This window comes from Oryctolagus cuniculus, chromosome 6 (genome assembly GCF_964237555.1).
Source record: "Oryctolagus cuniculus chromosome 6, mOryCun1.1, whole genome shotgun sequence".
In the NCBI taxonomy this organism is placed as follows: Eukaryota; Metazoa; Chordata; class Mammalia; order Lagomorpha; family Leporidae; genus Oryctolagus; species Oryctolagus cuniculus.
In genome coordinates, this window is record NC_091437.1 from 1,257,299 (window position 1) to 1,278,250 (window position 20,952).

General features: G+C 53.3%; 3 protein-coding genes across 4 annotated transcripts; all 3 read right to left on the bottom strand.

The window, feature by feature from the left end:
• Positions 1-5,364: 5,364 nt before the first annotated feature.
• On the bottom strand, positions 5,365-6,342 carry LOC127489738 (olfactory receptor 2T8-like). The gene has a single exon (XM_051830048.2). It carries the CDS (start codon positions 6,340-6,342, stop codon positions 5,365-5,367), a length of 978 nt encoding a protein of 325 aa, XP_051686008.2.
• A 2,668-nt stretch (positions 6,343-9,010) lies between these two features.
• On the bottom strand, positions 9,011-11,317 carry LOC127489733 (olfactory receptor 2W3-like). Its single transcript, XM_051841481.2, has one exon. It carries the CDS (start codon positions 10,813-10,815, stop codon positions 9,868-9,870), a length of 948 nt encoding a protein of 315 aa, XP_051697441.2. The 5' UTR covers positions 10,816-11,317; the 3' UTR covers positions 9,011-9,867.
• A 1,425-nt stretch (positions 11,318-12,742) lies between these two features.
• On the bottom strand, positions 12,743-18,453 carry LOC100341142 (olfactory receptor 2W3). 2 transcript variants are annotated; one of them, XM_051827907.2, is made up of 2 exons: positions 17,434-18,453; positions 12,743-12,930 (listed from the first exon to the last, which is right to left on the bottom strand). In XM_051827907.2, exons 1-2 carry the CDS (start codon positions 18,247-18,249, stop codon positions 12,757-12,759), a joined length of 990 nt encoding a protein of 329 aa, XP_051683867.1. In that variant the 5' UTR covers positions 18,250-18,453; the 3' UTR covers positions 12,743-12,756. The 2 variants fall into 2 exon arrangements, with proteins under 2 accessions (XP_051683867.1, XP_051683866.2); XM_051827906.2 differs by lacking the exon at positions 12,743-12,930 and having other exon boundaries at positions 16,193-18,453.
• Between the last annotated feature and the right edge of the window lie 2,499 nt (positions 18,454-20,952).

Below are 20,952 nucleotides of genomic sequence, written 5' to 3' on the forward strand. Positions count from 1 at the left end.
AGAAAGAGAAGGAGGGAGGGAGTGAGAGAACACAGCCTGACAGTAAATATTCAGAAGCAATGTTAACATTGTTGTTCTGATAATACAAGGATTTCTATAACTGTTATTATTTCCATATTCTCTAAATATGGGTCTAAGCCAATGTGTACGAGGCAGAGAGTGCAGGGTACCAGGGAGGTTGAGGCAGGTGAGGGGCTGGAGGTGTCAGAGCACAGTGGAGCATCGCAGAGCGCACTGGCTCATGCATGTCAGACTGCACACGCGCTCGCTGCCTGGGACTCCCTACAGGTGGCTCTGCAGAGCTGAGGGAGGCCCCAGTGCCGTGGGGACATGGGAGCATCTACCCCAGCTCCCCCAACACACACACACACACACACACACACACACACACACCGGTCTCCGCTTGTCCTTCCACTGAGCAGCACCTGCACTGGCACACTGCTCTCCTCACTCGGAGCCAGTAGACTGCGGTCAAACAGCTGAACTCTGGGCACTTAGGACAGCTGGCTGGGGGACTGCAGACACACACCCGTCTTGCCTATTTCCTGTTGGATTTCATGGTGGTGCAGGTCCCTGCAATCTTTTTGCAAGAATCAGACCCGAGGGGCTGTGAGCACTGCCAACACCCCAGCAGCTGCTGCGGCCACCAAACCTGGCTCTGGCCCCTGCGAGTGAGTTAAAAGCCGCACGTGCTTCTATGATTGAGTCCTGTTTACCCCATCTCTTACTCATGGCAGAGCCTGATTCTTCCTGGCTACACACGCCATCACCCCAAGCAATGGTGCACAAAGCATTTTCTTACTGTAGTGGAGGCATTTGAAAGTGAAGGTTCCTGTGGGTCCCAGAGCCTGGGCAGCTGTGCTGTGTAGTGAGCAGGTTGTTGGTCAGCCCGTTACTTCTTCCACACAGACAGCCAGATGGCCATGACGCTGTGTCCCGCAGCAGAACAGACTGCTGCAGACTGGCTGCGGGTGCAGGCCCGGGGGCAGATGTGGGGAGCAGCAAGGAGACCTGGAAGATGCTTGCGCTGCTCCCTGACTGGAGCTGGTGATGTCAGGCAGCATCAAGGGGAGCCGAGCCCCGGGGGACAGAGCAGGGCACACGCGGCCACCGAGAGTGAGGCAGGCAGAAAGGCCAGTCCCTGGGGTAGTGCAGAGTGTCTGGGGGAGGGGAGACACAGCCTGGGTCTGCATTGGTTGCACAAAGCAAGATTCAAAGTCAGTGTTTGTTGGGGCCTGCGTGGTGGCACGGCAGGTTAAGCTGTCACTGCAACGTGGCAACATGTGAGCATGGGTTTGAGTTCTGGCAGCTCTAGCTCCATCCAGAGAATGGAAGATCTCTGTGTCTCTGCCTCTTTCTCCCTCTGTAATTCTGGCTTTCAAATACATTTTTAAAGTCAAGAATAGTATCAAAAACTCTGCTTTCCTGAGCCCTGACGTCAGATCCCTCTGTCCTGAGTGGCCCAGAGCGCTGGCCCAGGCCCCGTGATGGACTCTGGCTGTCCTGTGCAGAGTCGGCCAACCTCGTCCCAGTGTTCTGTTCCTGCTCATTTTTGACAGCTGATTCGAGAGCCGGTCAGCGCCCACCAGGGAACCCACAGCTTCAGTAAAGGCAGCAGACACGCGGCTGACGCCGGGATGAGTGCTGTCACTCACCCTCCGATCCCCACAAGCCTGTCTCACTCACCCCACGTGACAACTCCTTTTGTCCTCAAGAGCTAGTGGGGGGTTCAGTCCCACCGCCCCAGCTGGCACTGGCTACAGGCAACTTTCCCAGGTCAGACCCTGCGCTCAAACCTGTGTGGACAGGAACAGTGATTTCATCCCAATAACCTCCCCACTTTTCAAAAATGAGATTTACCTCTGAACCTGCCTCTGATGAAATCTTAATCAATAAAAATGGAAAATGAAGGTGAAACAATCAGCAAGCTGTAGAAATACGGGGTGGGGGGGTGGAGAAGAATGAAAACTATTTTACGCTATCTTGTTTTTTTGATAAAAATGCTTTTCAAAAAGATTTACTTCTTTATTTATTGGAAAAGTAGAGCATCAAAAGAAAGGGAGAGAGAGAGAGAGAGAGAGAGAGAGGAAGAGAGAGAGAATTCATTTTGCTGGTTCACTCCCCAGTGCCCACAGCAGAAGCCAGGAGCCAGGAACTCCATCCTGGTCTCCCATGCGATAGCAGGGACCCAAGTCTGTGGGCCACTTCCACTGCTTTCCTAGGCCATTGGAGGGGAGCTGGATGAGGAGCAGGGTGCTGGGACTTGAACGGGTACTCCAATAAGGGGTGCCACTGTGCCACAAGGCCGGCCCCAGTTAAGCTGTTTTACCGCATCTGGGTGAGAGGCACAGCAGCCCACCGGCCAGGACTTAAACGTGGAACCAAAACAGCCAGTGAAGCAGCTTTGGTGAACATACAGAGGTGCTATGGGAGCACACGGGCGTGGGGCTGTGAAGTGGCTGTGACCCATCCAAGATGCAGAGCCATGACGTCTGTCCCAGGCACGGTCTTCAGGTCTTTGATCTCCAGTCTCAAGATGCAGGGCCCTGCGGAGCCACCAGCCCACGCACCTGACACCTGTGGACCCCTCTGTTTGCCATTCACGTCTCAGAGAGTCAAGGACCAAAGTGGAACCATGGAAAGTTGTGAAAGAGGAATTCAAACTAAAGCAAATTAACAAAAGGAGAAGCAAACAATTATTATCTAGCAATGTTGTTCTAAACTATTTTTACAACTAATTTTGCATTTAATTGTCTTCTTTTTAGAGAACATATAAATATATATGTATAAGTATATATATACATATATATATCCTTAGCAAAATGAATAGTCTCTTTCAAAATATCAAAATTTTTACCCGAAAATTATTATGGATGGATAATCTTTTGCCAGCAGAAGATAAGAAATAGACTCTGAACACCTGAAATTTAGCTTTATTGACACTGTTTTGTCCTTCTTCACCTGCCTTTCATATTTACAACAGTTCCGTTCCTTCAGCAGGTCCCTAACCTTTTGTTACAAATCACAACTAAGAGAAACAAATAAATTTACAGTTTAAGGAAAAATGGAGATAATGGGAAAGAAGTGTTACATAAATACACATTTAATTAGCATATTTAGTCTTCAGACTTCGAATTGAAACACATAGGTAACAGCTCAACATATAGTTTGCTCTGAAAAATACCAGCAAGCTTTATGAATTTCACGTACTGTCTATGAGTGAAGCACTAGGTTGGCTGTGAAATATCTCAGTGTTTTGTTTGGCTTTTGTTTTTCAAAACTAAATGCCAGTCAACAAAAGAAGGCACACAATGCGGCAACAATCTAATCTAGACTTCAATATCACTAGCCTTCCCAGAAATGCAAGCTAAAAGCCAAACAAGTAACTACTGCATCACTGGAGTTGCTAGGATGCACAGGTTTATAGCACTGGGACTATTTGGACCTTGTGTGGGTTACAAGTAATGCAAAACAACAACTGGCTTGAAACAGTTTTATAAAAATCTTCATCATCTGTCTAGTAAGGGAAATAAAAACACAATTCCAGGAAGCAGCTTTAGGCTATGGATCCAAACAGAAAAATGGCACCTGCCGACCACATGGCAGGCCTGGACTGTGATCCCGACTCCCGGCTCTGGCCTCACTGGGCATTTAGGGAGCAAACAGCAGGTGGACATGTTTCTTTCTCTCTTTCTCTCTCTCTATCTCTCTCTCTCTGGCTCTTTGCTATCTCTCCCTCCTTTCAAATAAATAGCAATTTTCAAACATTAAACACGTGATGGGAAAACCAATAGTGATGTACTCAGTGGAATTAAAACAGCAAATAGTGATGAACTAAAAATGTGGAGAAATCTTCCAACAGATGTGAAGCTGAGAGACAAAACAGGATTAAAAAAAAAAACACCATAGTTGGTTTCCGATGACACGAAGGTCACACTGAAAGATGGGATCTAAAGCTGACAAATGTTTGCATCTGGGGTAGCGTCTGCACTGGAAAAGGGCAAGAGGGATCTGTCTGGGGCAGGGGACGCTGCTTCTCCTGGGGGTAGGAGTGGGTTCCAGGGCAGGTGCTGCCAGCACCACAGGTTCAGACACACTACCACCTGAGAATCAGACCTCCCTCAGAAACAAAGGGCAGCCACGGATCCTCAAAACAGTGTGAACAATGAGTTAACTCAGTCCTTGAGCAAAGAATCAATTTTGGGGTATGGAAGAGACCATTTCACAAAGGAATGGTGGTTCCTAGATTCACACCAATTCAGTTTGTCTTGGTCTGACAGCTCAGCAAAGGAGTGGCCATAAATTCACCTACAATGCAAAGGAAAGCGAGCAGACACAGATGTGCGAGCTCACCCAGCAGCCCACCCCTCGACCCCTGCCCACATAACGTTGCTTTGGCTCTTGAGTTGTCAGTCGCCTGTCCTCAGGTGTGAAGTATTAAGAGGAAATTTTCAGAAATAATGGTGAAGTTTAAACTGTGTGCAGATCTGATAGCAAAGTGCAGTCTCACTCGGCCCCACGCCACCCTGCCTTGGCCATGAAGCCCTCCTGCCACCAGGTATCCACGCCGTATATGCTTCCCATTGTTGGTCACCCAGAGGCTGTCTGGGTTCTTGCACCCTCTGTGGGAATGTGGCCGTGCTTTCGTCAAGCAGCCATACATGCCTTTGTCAGCACCCTAAGGTGCAAGGGAAGAGATGCTGGCCACTGGCATACGGCAAAGAATCCACGAAGTGATTCCTGCAAGTGTCAGCGAGAAAGTGAGCCACTGAGCGATGCCAGCATCCTATCCTGGAGAGCTGATTCCAGCGCCAGGTGCTCGGCTGCTGATCCAGCTCCCCATGAATGCACCTGGGAAGGCAGTTGATGATACTCCAAGTATGGGCGCTCCTGGAGCTGGGGGAGACCAGGATGGAGCTCCAGGATGCCAGCTGCAACCTGGCCCAGCTGTGGCTGTTGCAGCCATTTGGGGAATGGATGGAAGATCTCTCTCTCTCTCTCTCTCTCTCTCTCTCTCTCTCTCCTCCCACCCTGCTGTTCTTTCAAATAAATAAATAAGTCTTATCAAAGAAAAGGTGAATATTCTCAACTTAAGAAGGAAACAAGAAAAATGGACCCTGACATTGGGAAGGTCTGTGATAGAACAAACTCTTCTATGAAACTGTGGAGGAAACAGAAGTTTTTGTCCGTTTCCCCGCAGGACCACAAGCTGCCACCGTCACAGCACAGCCTGTGCATGTGCACAGGGAAAAGGTGTGCGGGTTTAGGCTTCAGCACCATCTGAGCATCCAGGATCTGCTGGGGGACAGCCGAGGCACACCCATGGAGAGGGGGTACAGAGAATTCTACGGACGCCCCATGCAGTCACTTTGCCGAGACACAAAAGCAGAGGCAGAGGAATGGAATCCTGCCGGCCAGGGCGACGCCCTGAGCCACACACTTCCTCAGGGCACCCCTGACCTCACTGTTCCTCAGGCTGTAGATGAGGGGGTTCAGCATGGGTGTGAAGATGGCATAGAAGGCCGACACAGCTTTGTCATGGCTGGCTGACCTGGAGGACCTGGACCTCATGTAGACAAACATGGTGGCTCCATAGAAGAGTCCCACCACAGCCAGGTGGGAAGAGCAGGTGGCCAAGGCCTTCTTGCAGGCTTTTGTGGAGCGCATGTGGAGAACAGCAGCCAGGATGAGGCTGTAGGAGATCAGGATGAGGGAGAGGGGGACCAGGAGCATCAACACGCAGCAGATGTACATGGCATACTCAAAGACAGATGAGCGGGCACAGGCCAGGCGCATCAGTTCGGGAGCCTCGCAGAAGAAGTGGTTGATCTCACGTGACCTGCAAAACGGGAAGCTCAGGGTGACTGCAGCCTGCAGGAGGCCGTCAGCAGCCCCCAGGATCCACGACCCCACAGTCACTTGCAGACATAAGCGCCAGCTCATGAAAACCAGGTAGCGCAGTGGGTGGCAAATTGCCACATAGCGGTCATAGGACATGGCCGCCAGGAGGAAGCTCTCCCCACCGGCCAGGGTCAGGAAGAAGAAAATCTGCGACCCACACCCCGTGCGGGAGATGGACTTCCTTCCGGTCAAGTAGTCGGCAGCCATTTTGGGCACCGTGGTGAAAACCAGCATGACGTCATTGAGGGAGAGCTGGCTCAGGAGGAAGTACATGGGCGTGTGGAGCCGGCGGTCCCGGGCAATCAGGAGAAGCATGAGTGCATTGCCCACCACAGAGGTGAAGGCAATGATCAGGACCAGCGCAAAGAGAAGCTGCTGGGCTCGCGTGTGGTTGAAGAGCCCCAGGAGAACGAAGTCTGCCGTGGAGCTCGCGTTGTCCATGGTGGCAGACTGCGGAGGCACTGTCCTGGGGGACCCGGCCAGCAGACGCTCAGCACCCACAGGGCTGCCGTGAGGACGCGGTCAGCAGTCTCTAAGCACCCTTATTTCAATAAGAAATAGGATGTCACGTAAACTACAATCTTTTCAGTTACTCTGCCTACATCGTCAAGGAGATCTGTGAGTTTTAGAGAACAATTGTAAAACCACCAAGGCTTTTGGTTCACAAAAGCATTTTCTTATTCTGAAGTTTAAGAGACTTTTTTTTTGAAAGGCAGAGTTAGAGAGAGAGAGAGAGAGAGAGAGAGAGAGAGAGAGAGAAAGGTCTTCCTTTTCTGTTGGTTCACCCCCTAAATGGCCACTATGGCTGGTGCGCTGCATGGATCCAAAGCTGGGAGCCAGGTTCTTCCTCCTGGTCTCCCATGCAGGTGCAGGGCCCAAGAACCTGAGCCATCCTCCACTGCACTCCCGGGCCACAGCAGAGAACTGGACTGGAAGAGGAGTAACCGGGACAGAATCCGGTGCCCCAACCAGGACTAGAACCCCGGGGTGCCGGTGTTGCAGGCGGAGGATTAGCCAAGTGAGCCTTGGTGCCGGCCAAGAGACTTTTAATTGGAAATCATTAGCACATGATTTTTTATGGTGACAGGTGATATATCTATACTTTTAAATGAGCAATAAATGTGTAAAGTGACTATCATTATGAAATTATTGCCTATTCTGCATAGAATAATGTTCAGGTCATTGGAGGGAAAGGTCAAATAAATGTGTCAATTTAAGCTGAGTAGGGTGTCAGCACCTTTCTGTCAGACTTCATAGCGGTATTTATTTTACTAATAAATCACTTTCCGTCGATATTATACAAGTGAGACCATTGGCCACCAGTTAAATGTGTGTCAGCACAAAGAGTGACAATTCCTAAAAGTCAACCACAAATTAAAAAAAAAAAAGCGGTTGAAGTTCATAATGAAAAATTGAGTTATTTTGCAATTAAAATACCTAAAAATTAAAAGGGGTGGGGGGAGACACAGGCTCAAAACTGCCTGATGCTGGGCTAGGAAATTTGTCTGCCCTGGAAAATCCAGGTTTTCCTTTTCCTCCTCTCTGGGACTGCGGGAAGCTGGGGCTTTGCTGGCGCTGTTTGTGCAGTTTCTGGAGCCTTTCACTCGGGTGATGCTGACTTCGCCACATCTGCCTTAAACCTCACGCTGACCTTCAACGCTACTGGAAGGCACAGATGAATGCCTTTGTTTTTCCAACAAAACCCTTGGATCAATCATAGAAAATTTAGCACAGATTCTATCATTTCCCATTCTGCATTTTCCAATTTTATTGCCAAAATTGGGTATGAAAACTAAATTCCTTACCAGAAATGTTGAAGTGATTAATTGATGTTCCATGGGAAAAAATGAAGTGGTTAAGAGGTAAGTCACTTGACAGATTGATGGGTGGCTGTCAGTGGGAGATGCTTTATTTCTTGACTGCAGCTAGACGAGAGCAACCAGCCACACTGTGGAGAGAAAGTGGCAGAAATGTAGCTTCTGGAGCTAAGACGCTGAGCCAATCACTGAATCCTAGGAAGGCAGCAGGGTGTGCGCACAGGTATGACGCATGGGCGCATCCCACAGCGGCACTGTCTTCCTGCCCCCCCCCCCCTCCAAGCGTCCACTCCTCCATGTCCGCATCTTGCATCAGCCCCTGGAGTGTTCCATGGAGGCGTGTGGCCTCTTGCCAGCCTTGGCTACAAACACAGTCTCATTAACATGCCCCAGCTGAGGACCTGCTCCAAAGATTCCACCTTGAGTGGTGTTGGGAGGATTTTCAAGTTTCCCAGTTTGATGTACTTCCTACCTGCCCCAGAAAGCTGTGATTCACCAAAACAGAGCAAATAAGTTAGGGGAACAGTAAGACGCAAGCCAAAGTTCTTGGGAAGGGATGGTTATTGAAAATCACATTGCAGTGTGAAGAAATGTGGCCCTGGCATTGTTCTGAACTTCAACAGCATGCTACAGCTCTGGACAGAAACAGCCACTAAAATATGAAGCCTCAGTGGATTTTAGCTTTGTTGTTCTGTCTCATGTTCAATCTGACAGAATCAATGATGAATTGCACATAGCAACTTGTTTGCATATACATAATATAATTGCATTTGGAGGGAAGCATTGTGGCACAGCAGGCTAGGCTGCCACCTTGCTGTTGAGGCGGCCTGGGGAGTGAAACAGAAGAAGGAAGAACTCTGCCCACATTCTTGCTGTGGGAGTACCCTGTCTTTGGAATAAATACATAAGTCCTTAGGTTATACGTATGCATATAATTGTACTTTTAGGTTGACTTCCTCATGTCTGCCTGATAAAACCAGTGACGACAGCAATGACCCACTACACAGCTTGCACTCATGATGCCTCCCATCCATCCAGTACTGCACTTCCTGAGGGGCCACTGCTCTTCCTTCTTAATAATCTCTGTTGCCGAGTGCCTTGGAATCCCATCCACATCCTCCATCTCCTGTGACCTCAGGTGATGGGCAAGCTACCCTGTAAAAACCGTGAGATACTAGAATCCCTTCAACTAGGTGAGATGTAATTGCTATTTTCTTTGTTGGGAAGGAAAGTATATCATAGACTTACAAGATTTATTGATATATATTTTATGTATTTATTTGAAAGGCAGAAACAGAGGCAGAGAGAGAAACAGACAGACACGCAGATCCCCCAGCCACTGGTTCACTCCCTGATGCCTGATCCAGCTAGGGCTGGGCCAGGCTGAAGCCAGGACACCCAGGATGTGTGGGGTCTCCGACACGGCTGTTGGGAGCATCAGCTGCTGCCTTCTGGTTGCCTCAGCAGGAAGCTGGAATGAACGTGGAGGTGGGACTCAGTCCCAGGCATGCTGCGCCCTCACTCACACAGGCTGTGTCCCAGGCTGTGCCCGGGCAGGAAGCTGGAGTCCCGAACGAAGCTGATCTCAGACCCAGGCGCTCTGGAATGGGACATGAGTGTGGCAGTCCCCCACAGATTTCAGTGACACTGCTGCCTTTATGCTGAATCTCATCAAAATGGTCTCTGATCTGGAACGAGACCTGTTACTGCACAGTCTACACTCGCTCCTCTCTCTCTAACGCTACCTTTCAAGTAATTACAAATTAAATATTGAAAACACTGGGCAATCGAAGTGGAATTTTCACTTCTCAAGTGATGGTTTAGCATCTCTGGAAGTGCAGGTGAGAACCCCCACTTCCACATTCCTCTCTCTCCCTTGCACACTGATGAGAGCCCACCCAGCCCTGGGGGTTATGGGGAACCCCCCCCCCTTAGACCAGCACGGGCCCTAGAGCTCACACCCAGGGGTGCTGGCTTTGAATGTCAGAATTCACATGGCCCAGAGTGATTCATGCAGAAGAAAGCTGAGAGTGGCCACATGTCTCTGTTGAACTCTGCCAAAGTCGCACAGATGCTGTTGATGGAAATCACGGTAAAAGAATGAAAGCTCCCATGTTCTGTACACAGCACTTCATCTCTGTGCCTCTTATTACAACTTCTTCCTGAAGCTTAGTTTTGCCAAAACCAGCCTGCTCAGCGCCCCCTTCACCTCCTTGTTCCTGAGGGTGTAGATGAGGGGGTTGAGCAGGGGCGTGACGATGTTGTAGAAGAGGGTGAGCACCTTGCCCTGCTCCTGGGAGCTGCCACGGCCCGGCTGCATGTACATGTAGACGATGTTCCCGTAGAACAGCGACACCACTGTCAGGTGCGAGCCGCAGGTGTTGAAGACTTTGTGCCTTCCCGAGGAGGAGTGCATCCTTAACACTGCCCTCAGGATGTAGCCATAGGAGACCAGGATGAACGCCAGGGGGCACAGCACGATGCCCACCGCCAGGACAAAGACGCTGCCTTCCATGGCTGCCGTGTCCACACAGGCCATGCGGATGAGGGCCGGCATCTCACACAGGTAGTGGTCCACATGCCGGTGCCCGCAGCGTGGCAGGCTCAGGGTCACTGGAGACATGGCCAGGGAGTTGGCCACCCCACAGCCCCAGGCCATGGACACCAGCCCCAGGCAGAGCCTGGGACTCATCATCGCCAAGTAGTGCAGGGGCCTGCAGATGGCCACGAAGCGGTCGTAGGCCATGACGGCCAGGAGCAGGCACTCCACGCCCCCCAGCGCCAGGAACAGGAAGAGCTGCACGGAGCAGCCCGCGTAGCTGATGGTCTTGTCCTGCCCACTCAGGTTGTAGAGCAGCTGGGGGATGGAACTGCTGGTGAAGCTCAGGTCCAGGAAGGACAGGTGGGTGAGGAAGAAGTACATGGGGGTGCGCAGGTGCGGGTCCAGCCGGGACACCAGGATGATGGCGCTGTTGCCCACCAGGGTCAGCACATAGGCGATCAGGATGACCGCAAACAGGACCCTCTCCAGAAGGGGGTGGTGGGAGAAGCCCACCAGGATGAAGTCCCCAAGGCTGCTGTCATTGGTTCTGTCCATCTCTCCTGCCAGGGACAGTTACCCACACCGACAGGAGCACCCTCCAGCAAGCGGGGTCTCTTGGGAGCCCACCATCCCTCTGTGGATTTCACCTCTGTGTTCTCACCTCACCCAGCAGCAGTGATACGCAGTCAGCGCTCTTGCCACTGTTCTCCCTGGCGCGCTGGCCTGCAAGCCAAGGCACCTGAGTTATGCTAGTTCCCGAGGAGACAGGGGCCAGAGCTGAGAGACACCCCAGGCCTCGGGCCCTGGACACTTGATCTAAGCCACGGCTGTGGCCACCCTGATTCCTATCAGAGTAACAAATCCTGCTGTGTCCCCAGCTCCAACTCCCCTGGAGCCCCAGCCTGTGAGCCTCTGCCACTACTTAGGAAGCCACAAAGTGTTGTTCGGGGGTTTTCTGTCGATGGTGTTTGAGGAACTTTGCCTACTGCAGATTCTTCATCAGTGGGAACCCAGGATCATGCTGCTCATTTGGCCAAGATTCATGAGGTCGTCATCAGGACCTGATAGACAAGTAATGCAGGACAGCATGAATATTCTAAAGCAGCACTCACGTACAGCTCCCTCCTCCGTTGTGTCTGCTCTTGAGATAGAGTATATATGTGTCATTCCAATGAACTTGGGAGAACTTGGCTGAGCAAAATAAGTAAACAAACAAGGACAAACTCTTATGCAATAAAAAAAATGAGTAAAAGCTTCTCTGAGAATCCAGCTGGAGAAATGAATCCCACTCAAAGAAAAGTCTTCGGTGAGGTCCCCACAAGTCTTGCAGGCAGAGAGGGCAGCAGATGGAAGACTCCCTGGCCACAACTCGACCCCTCAATGGTGCCCATGGCCCTGGAGAGCACATTTGCCCTGTGGTCATTGCCTGATCTAGGATCAGGATTATCCGCCCCACTGTGCATGTTGACAGGTGTTCTTAAGCTAGGACAAATACAAACAAAGGAGCCAGACGAAGCCCACCTGTCCTGGATTCAGAGCCAGGAACATGAGTGCCATAGGATGAACAGGCAGGTCCTGGGCAGAAAACCTGGGGGAGAAACTCCCCTGTGTGCCTCACACACATTCAGACCCAGCAGTCAGAGCCTGGGCAGGGAGGAGTGGCCAAGGTGTAGCCCCACTGCTATCCCCACGCCAAACAAATCACACATTACAGATGTCCTCACTCTGAGCTCTCACAGCTGCCCTAAGAAGGCAACCAAAGTTCTGTTCTTGTCTTTCTCTGATGATCCTACATCTCATAGGCTTGGCCAGCCCAGCTATGAGGCAGAACAGGAGTCAACCCAACTGCATATTAAACAAAGCCACGCTCTCTAAGATGGCTACCAGAGAGATCTACAGGTGAAACAAAAGCAGAAAAGCTCAAGGCAGTTGAATGCCTAGCATGGTTAATACTTTTATTTTAAAAAATTGGTGAGGGGGCCAGTGCTGTGGCATAGCAGGTAAAGCCACCACCTGCAGTACCAGCATCCCACATGGGTGCCGGTTTGAGTCCTGGCTGCTCCACTTCCAATCCAGCTCTCTGCTATGACCTGGGAAAGCAGTGGAAAATGACCCAAGTCCTTGGTCCCCTGCACCCACATGGGAGACCTAGAAGAAACTCCTGGCTCCTGGCTTTAGATCGGCACATCTCCGGCTGTTGCAGCCACCTGGGGAGTGAACCAGAGGATGGAAGACCTCTCTCTCTCTCTCTCTCTCTCTGCCTCTCATTCTCTCTGTGTGTAACTCTTTCAAGTAAATAAATAAATCTTTTAATCCTTTTACAACAGGTAGAAGGGAGGAATGTGATACTGTCTAGAGCCTAGATTGTAGTGGGAAAGGAATGGTTCTCAGGAACCAGCGACTGGAGTTTCAGTTGGAACAGCATCTGGAGAGATGCTAAAGAGGTTGCGGTTTCACACACACACAACTTGACATCTGCATGTTAATTTTCTTAATTTATTTAAAAGAGAAACAGAAAGCTCCCACCCCTGGACTCTCCTGGCACAAGGTCTTGTCACTCATCCAACAAGGAGCAATGCTACACATGCTGACGACACAGGGAAGGTGGCAGCTATGGCGGTGGAGCTGCACTGTCACCGGGGCAGTGGGAAGGCCAGGACTTCGGCAGGACTGGAAGGAAGCAAACGGGAAGGGGGAGGAGTGAGAAAGCAGCACCAGGAAGAATCCCAGGTTTGGATTAAGGGTCCCGTGCTGGGGACTTTCCCACTGGGCAGGACCCAGTGACAAACCTGGGACTCAAATCACAGAGAAATGTGGCCAGCAGAGACTGACTCAGTTTCAAGGTTGTTGAGCACCTCACTGTGTGCGAAAACAGTGCGCAAAGCACAGCGCATCCCTTGTTCTGCAAACAATCCCACGACGCTGACTGTAAATAAGACGATATTCAGGAATTGCTCTCCTGTGCCGTCCCACAGCCTGCAGCACACACACCTGCACTGTGTGACTAGTAATCCCTTCCTCTGAACTGCTTCATCTAAGTCACACACACACATGTGCAAATCTATGCGAATGTGAATACATACACGTGTGCACATGTCATGTATGCATACATGTGCTGTCTGTGTGTTTTAGAATGTGAGCACCCCCGGCTGCTACCGAGGGGAATACTCCATGGGAGGCTCATCAGGAGCATAGTCTGCAGCAGAGGGGTGGTGATGGGGGACCCCTCGGAGCCAGGAAGCCCCGGCTCACACAGGGAAGGAATCTGGCCAAGATCAGGGGTACAAGGGGCTCCATCCCCAGGTTGGCCTCACTGTGTAGACGGCAGACAATGGAGAGCCTCAAGTGTGGGTTTCTCCCCAAGAAATTTTCTCAATCAAGAGCCTTGGCCTCTCAGTCAGCTCCCAAGGCCTGAGCTCCAAGTCTCCTGGAAAGGTGATCAGGCTTCTGTTCATCGACAGGAGGCCTATTCCTACCAGATCTGGTGGTGTCAGAGGTGCCATCAGCACAAGGGGTAAGAAACGGGACTTGGGAAGCAAAGTAGCCTCAGCTAGGACAGTGCTTAATTGAAAACAGGAACCATCATTTCTGTGAGCTCCACCGCATGGGGGCAGGAGGGACAGGAAAGGGAAAGTGTGGAAAGTCCATTAAGAGGTGGGAGTGGTTTCATAAAATTAGGTTGAGAAACCAGGATGGCCTCAGGGTGGGGGCGGGGAGGGTTCAGCCTTGCACCTGACAAGGACGATGAACTTCCAAGACTGCCCATGCGGAGGAGCCCGGGGTTGCTGGTTGAGGCTGGAGCCTCAGCCATTGGGAAGCAAAATCCAGAATGAACTAGTGAGGACCTCATTCCCCACAGGAAGACTGAGCTTCCTCCCACTCTGCAGCCTGCAGGTGCAGGGCTCCCACTCTGCAGCCCGTGGGTGCACGGCTCCCACTCTATATCCTGTGGGTTTAGGGCTCCCGCTCTGCAGCCCCTGGGTACAGGACTCCCACTCTGTAGCCTGTGGGTTCAGGGCTCCCACTCTGCAGCCCGTGGGTACAGAACTCCCACTCTGTAGCCTGTGGGTACAGGACTCCCACTCTGCAGCCCCTGGGTACAGGACTCCCACTCTGTAGCCTGTGGCTACAGGACTCCCACTCTGCAGCCCCCGGGTGCAGGGCTCCCACTCTGTAGCCTGTGGGTGCAGGGCTCCCACCCTGCAGCCTGTGGGTACAGGACTCCCACTCTGCAGCCCCCGGGTGCAGGGCTCCCATTTTGCGGCCTGTGGGTGTAGGGCTCCCACTCTGTAGCCTGTGGGTGCATGGCTCCCACCCTGCATCCTGTGGGTGCAGGGATCCCACTCTGTGGCCTGTGGATACAGGACTCCCACTCTGCAGCCCCTGGGTGCAGGGCTCCCACTCTATAGCCTGTGGGTGCAGTACTCCCACTCTGCAGCCCCTGGGTGCAGGGCTCCCACTCTATAGCCCCTGGGTGCAGGGCTCCCACTCTGCAGCCCCTGGGTGCAGGACTCCCACTCTGTAGCCTGTGGGTGCAGGGCTCCCACTCTATAGCCCCTGGGTGCAGGGCTCCCACTCTATAGCCCCTGGGTGCAGGGCTCCCACTCCGTAGCCCGTGGGTGCAGGGCTCCCACTCTGCAGTCTGCGGGTGCAGGGCTCCACATGCTCAGGGCTGCAGAAGCAGCACAGCTGAGCAGCCAGGAGCAGAAACCCTCCCTGCAGCCAGCAAAGCCCAGTTCAGGACCCAGCTCCCCCTCCCCTTCACTGCAGGGGCATCTCCAAGCCCCACGGTCCTCACTGTGGGACAAACTGGGGCACCAAGTATTCAGCTTGAATAAGTGGGTAAATCTGCAGCGGGGCCACAGCAGGACCTCAGCTGTGTGAGTCCTGTGAGCAGAAAAGAAGCATGAGTGTGGGCCACTTGCTCCCTGCCTGTCCCAGAACAGCAGATCCAGCCCTTTCTGTGGGTGTCCTTAGGGTTCAGATACTTTGCCTGGTAAATAGGAGGAAACTGGCTTGGACCCAGGCCCCGCACAGGTACAGGAGCTGAGCTGATGCAGGCGATGTGGCAGGGACACCATCTGTGAGGAAGACTCCAGTAGTGGAGGCGTCCAGCACAGCACAGTGCAGCTGCCCCAGTGACCCCGGGATCTGTGAGTCCTGAGGCTGCCTTCTCAGGGTCGTGCGGGAGGGTCTGCTTGCGCTGTTCACCCCAGTCCCAAGTACGGGGGTGCTTACCTGCACCTGATACGTACTGCACAGGCCTCCGGTAGGAGCTGCCCTGCCAGGGTTGGACAGCTGACCCCTGTCATTGATGACCACAGCAGGTTCTGCCGCCTGCCCAGATGCTTCCCTGTGGTAGAACCACACGAACCACCTCCTTCTCTCTGGATGTTATCTGCAGAGCCCAGAACCCTGGGATTCCCAGCAATGGGGCTGTCCCGTGGACACTCAGTGCACCAGGGAGCTCTTCCCAAGCGAAGGGTGTGGAGCAGCCCTGAGAGCCAGGCAGATCCTGTGTGGAATCCCTTGGCTGGGGCAGGACCTGGGGCAGCAAGGGGGCACACTGTTCAGAGAGAACCCCCTACCCCCGGGGCAGCCTGGTCTGAGCCCCCGGCAGCCATGCACCTCTTCCTCCCTGAGACCAGAGCTTTGAGCACTAGGACAGGGCCCCCGAAGCAGGCAGTGCCCTCTCCTGGGTGCACTGGGAGTGCAGCCCTCAGTCCCAGGGGCTGCACTCAGTGCAGGGAGGAGGTGTGGGCTGAGAGCAGGCATCCCCTTGGCCCTCAGTGGAGTGGAGGCTGAGAGGCCAGGGCACAGAGGGCAGAGTTGCCTCAAAGAAAGCAGCCCCAGCCCTCAGCTTCCTCTCCCCTCACAACCTCCCCTGCAATTCCCCTTGTCCCCAACCCCCCGATACCCCATTCTCAGAGGAGCCTGCACCCCGCCCCCTGCAAAGAGCTCACAGAGGATCGAGTTCCAGGCCATGGAAAGGTGGTCTGGGTCCCAGGAGCGAGGCCATCACCTGGGTGGTGCAGAAATGCAGAGCCTCAGGCCCCTGCACAGCACGGACATAATCGGCACTGTCACGACCCCCAGGAAGCTGCCTGCTCTGCAGCTGTGTGAAGGGGCAGGGACCGTGCTCTTTAGCCTGGGAGTCCTGGACGCAGCTCGACAAACAGGCAGGCACCCTGCTCCTTGTCAACAGGAGCCTGTGGGGACTGGGAGTCAAAGTCAGCATCCCTGGTCTGAGCAGCAGCTTCACCTGCAGGCTCGCTGAGCAGGCAGTCACCCGGGGACCAGACACCAGAACTGACCTCAGACCTGTGCTCCTGGCTCATGGCAGAGAGGACTGCAGTCAGGTCCTGCCACTGCCCAAAGCCACCCTGAGAGGCGCTGAGGCCATGGGGGTGACTGCGTGCCTGGTCAGCCCAGCTCCCATCAGGGTCCATCCAGGAGCTCAGACCTCGGGGTAATGCCACAGGTTGGGTGGATGCATAGAGAAATGGTGACTCTGTAAATCTGTACTGTGACACTGCGCCCTTGCTGAAGTCCACCTTGGATGGCAGTGAGACAAGGGAAGCCCTGGGACCATGGCGAGTGCAGTGGGAGATTTGGGTCATCCTGGGGAAAAGACCTGGAATCCGCAAGGCACCAACAGAGAGAGCAACAGACCACAGTGCAGCGCACACCCCCATGTGCTTTTCTGGAAGCTTCTCTCTTCCCCGCTCTGTCTGACCTTGGAGCTGCCCTACATGTCAGCTGTGGGCAGGTGCATGGAGCAGTTCTGTCCAAAAGAGCCTGGACTCCTGGCTGAGGCCTGGGGTCAGGGCACAGGGAGGAGTTGAGGTTGTGGCTTACAGCAGGTCTGGCCCAATGCCGCCAGATGGCGTCAGTGCCTGGACAGACAGAGTAACCACAGGCTGCCACCTGTCAACACCCCCTTCACCTCCTGTTCCTGAGGGTGTAGAGGAGGGGGTTGAGCAGGGGTGTGACGGTGGTGTAGCAGAGGGTGAGGACCTTGCCCTGCTGCTGCAGCTCCCCCGCTCACGCCTTCTCCCTCTCTCTGCTCCCCAGCAGCAGCCTGCTCAGCGCCCCCTTCACCTCCTTGTTCCTGAGGGTGTAGATGAGGGGGTTGAGCAGGGGCGTGACGATGTTGTAGAAGAGGGTGAGCACCTTGCCCTGCTCCTGGGAGCTGCCACGGCCCGGCTGCATGTACATGTAGACGATGTTCCCGTAGAACAGCGACACCACTGTCAGGTGCGAGCCGCAGGTGTTGAAGACTTTGTGCCTTCCCGAGGAGGAGTGCATCCTTAACACTGCCCTCAGGATGTAGCCATAGGAGACCAGGATGAACGCCAGGGGGCACAGCACGATGCCCACCGCCAGGACAAAGACGCTGCCTTCCACGGCTGCCGTGTCCACACAGGCCATGCGGATGAGGGCCGGCATCTCACACAGGTAGTGGTCCACATGCCGGTGCCCGCAGCGTGGCAGGCTCAGGGTCACTGGAGACATGGCCAGGGAGTTGGCCACCCCACAGCCCCAGGCCATGGACACCAGCCCCAGGCAGAGCCTGGGACTCATCATCGCCAAGTAGTGCAGGGGCCTGCAGATGGCCACGAAGCGGTCGTAGGCCATGACGGCCAGGAGCAGGCACTCCACGCCCCCCAGCGCCAGGAACAGGAAGAGCTGCACGGAGCAGCCCGCGTAGCTGATGGTCTTGTCCTGCCCACTCAGGTTGTAGAGCAGCTGGGGGATGGAACTGCTGGTGAAGCTCAGGTCCAGGAAGGACAGGTGGGTGAGGAAGAAGTACATGGGGGTGCGCAGGTGCGGGTCCAGCCGGGACACCAGGATGATGGCGCTGTTGCCCACCAGGGTCAGCACATAGGCGATCAGGATGACCGCAAACAGGACCCTCTCCAGAAGGGGGTGGTGGGAGAAGCCCACCAGGATGAAGTCCCCAAGGCTGCTGTCGTTGGTCCCGTCCATCTCTCCTGCCAGGAACAGTTACCCACACTGACAGGAGCACCCCGCATCATCAGACTTACTGTTTGCTGTGTTGCAAGATTTGAGTTTAATGTTGGTGCGTATTAAAGCACTCCTGTGCACTGTGGGCGGCCGTAACGACACAGTCTGGAGAAGTAGGACGATTGTTCAAGACAATCGAACGTCTACCTTGTTTAATGTTTTGTTTTTTCAATGCATTAGGCCAGGAGGATCTGTAACAAAATGAAAGCAGCCAATTACTTTGAAGAAGCATTTCACAGAAAATAATGCCATACAAGCACCTAAGTCACTTTAAACATTGTGAGTGTCCTCACAGAGGCCTGTGCTAGGAAAGCTAAAACACAAATGCAGCATTCCTCTCCACACAGGTGAGTGCTTGGAAACCCAGCCCTGCCCAGAGGTCAGAAGTGGGAAATGCCACTCCCATGGACCCTGGGTTTATGCGGAATGGCACCTCTCAGCGATCCCTAAAATATTACTGTTTTAAACATACACACACACATCTTGACACTGTGTTATACCTTCACTTATCTAATATGTTGAAAGGCAGTGAGACGGAGTGATGAGGGGAGGTGGAGAGAGAGGGGTGGGGATGCATCTCCCTTCAGCAGCTTCACACATGCCCTCACAGGAGAGCCGGGACCAGGCAGAATCTGCGGGCTGGCGCTCAATCCAGCCATCCCACATGGATGACCTGCTGCCTCTTAGTGTGTGTGTGAGCAAGGAGCTGGCGTTGGGAATGGAGTTGTTCCTGCAACCAGGCACTCTGATTGGGTTACAGGTATCCCAGTCAGTGTCTGATCTGCTATATCGAACACCCCCCCCATAAGTGTCATTTTAACAAAAGAAACAAATGTCTCCCATTGAACTTAAAATCACGCCTTTACTTTGGCCTCACTAATTCCACGCCTAGTAATGTATCCTGCATTTATTAACTCCCAACTGATATACAGCCACCCCTAGATTCTTCATTCTTGTAGCCCTGAAGTAGAAAATACTTTGAAGTAATGCACATGGGTGACGTTCCAGGCATGAGTCAACAGACGACGACACCGCTTTGAGCTGGAGACAAATTTCAGCAACGTCTCAGAAGTATGTGTATGTGACATCAGCCGGAAGTTTATCCAAAAGAATAATACTCTAAACAAGTGGGAAGTTAAATAGAGCATAGAGAGAGGTTGTGTGTAGTGTCACTGCATTGCCCTGTCACCTGCTCTCTCTCTGGGGATACATCACGAATTGTATGACGGAGATCCTGCATACAGTGGAACACAGGGGTGTGTGTAGGTGTGGCTGGGTTTTCCCTTAAACAGCACCAGGATCTCCAAGCACACACTTCCAGCTCAGGGCGACTTTCATTTCCCATGACCCCGTCTTTAACACCTAATACCCAGCGAGCTCATGGCGTTGGGAAGAGCACGTGTGTGTGTGGTAGAACGTTGGAGTCAGAGGATTCCCTATGCACTGTTTCCTGTCCTCTGCACTCGCTGCTGCATCCTCTTCACTCCATCATCCCTCTCAGGGATCATCGTCCCAGCCACCTTACTAAACAAGAATTTCCTAAAATGAAAACAGTGAACAGCAGGGAGAAAGGCACAGGTCACTGCAGTAATTCCACCGCACCTGGCAAAGCTCTGTGCAGCCTCAGGGTCTCAGTCGCAAGCCGGCTGTAACAGGAGAGCGGAGTGGTGGCCGGGGCTGACTCTGGATGCCAGGATTGTCTCCTGGCCGGGCTGGTGGGCAGGCTCCCCTGGGGACTTGCGCAGATTTAAAGGGGGCGCTGGACTCAGGCTTCCTAGCCACCGTGCAGCCATCTCTCCTCTCAGAGAAAGCTGCTGATGCCCACTCCTTTGGGCCCTGCCCCCCGCCAGAGTCCCCCAGAGGGCATATCATGCTGTCGTCCAAACCTGGGTGGACTCAGCAAAGATGAGTTTTCAAATGGGCAATAAATAAATAAATGGGAATAAATAAATGAGGTTTTTCAAATGGGGGAATGAATGCTGCTTCTCTCCCCAAGCCCAAAGCACAAGCACAGGGCGGGAGGACTTGTCCCTGCAGTGCCCTGGGGCTGCCGCACACCTCTCAGGAACGTTCAAGCCTGACCGGGTGGGAAAGGCGGATCCTGTTCAACATAAGGGTCCTGGTGCACAGTTCTCTGGGCCTCCCACCCTCCCCAAGTCCCTCTGCAGCCACCGTAGACTGGATCTTGTTGGCCCTACTTAGGCACCTTTGCTTGTACATAGCAAAGTGCCCTGCACGTCACATGGATTTGTCACCACTGTCAAGGTTCCCCTCCTGGTGCCGACCAGACCAAGCCATCTCTCACACCTGGCACAGCACAGGTGCTCTGCTAAGCTGGGCCACCCACCAGGTGACCAAGCACCATACAAGGTCCCCTGGAAGACCTAGTACTGCACTCTTCAAATCTCGCCCTCCCTACCCCCCACCACAGGAAACAGTGCCTCTCCGTGACGCCACACTACGGGCAATAACTGAATCCTCCAGCAAACAGACCAAGGACTGCAGACCGGGGGTTGCTCAGACGGTGGCCACCCACTCGGGGGACAGTGTAGCTGGGAGCCTGGGAGCCCAGGGGTGTGCCCAGAGTCACAGGGCAATGCCCTTCTGCCCAGGGTGCTGGCAGAGCAGTCACCACCCCCAGTGCCCCTGCTTCATCTCAGATGT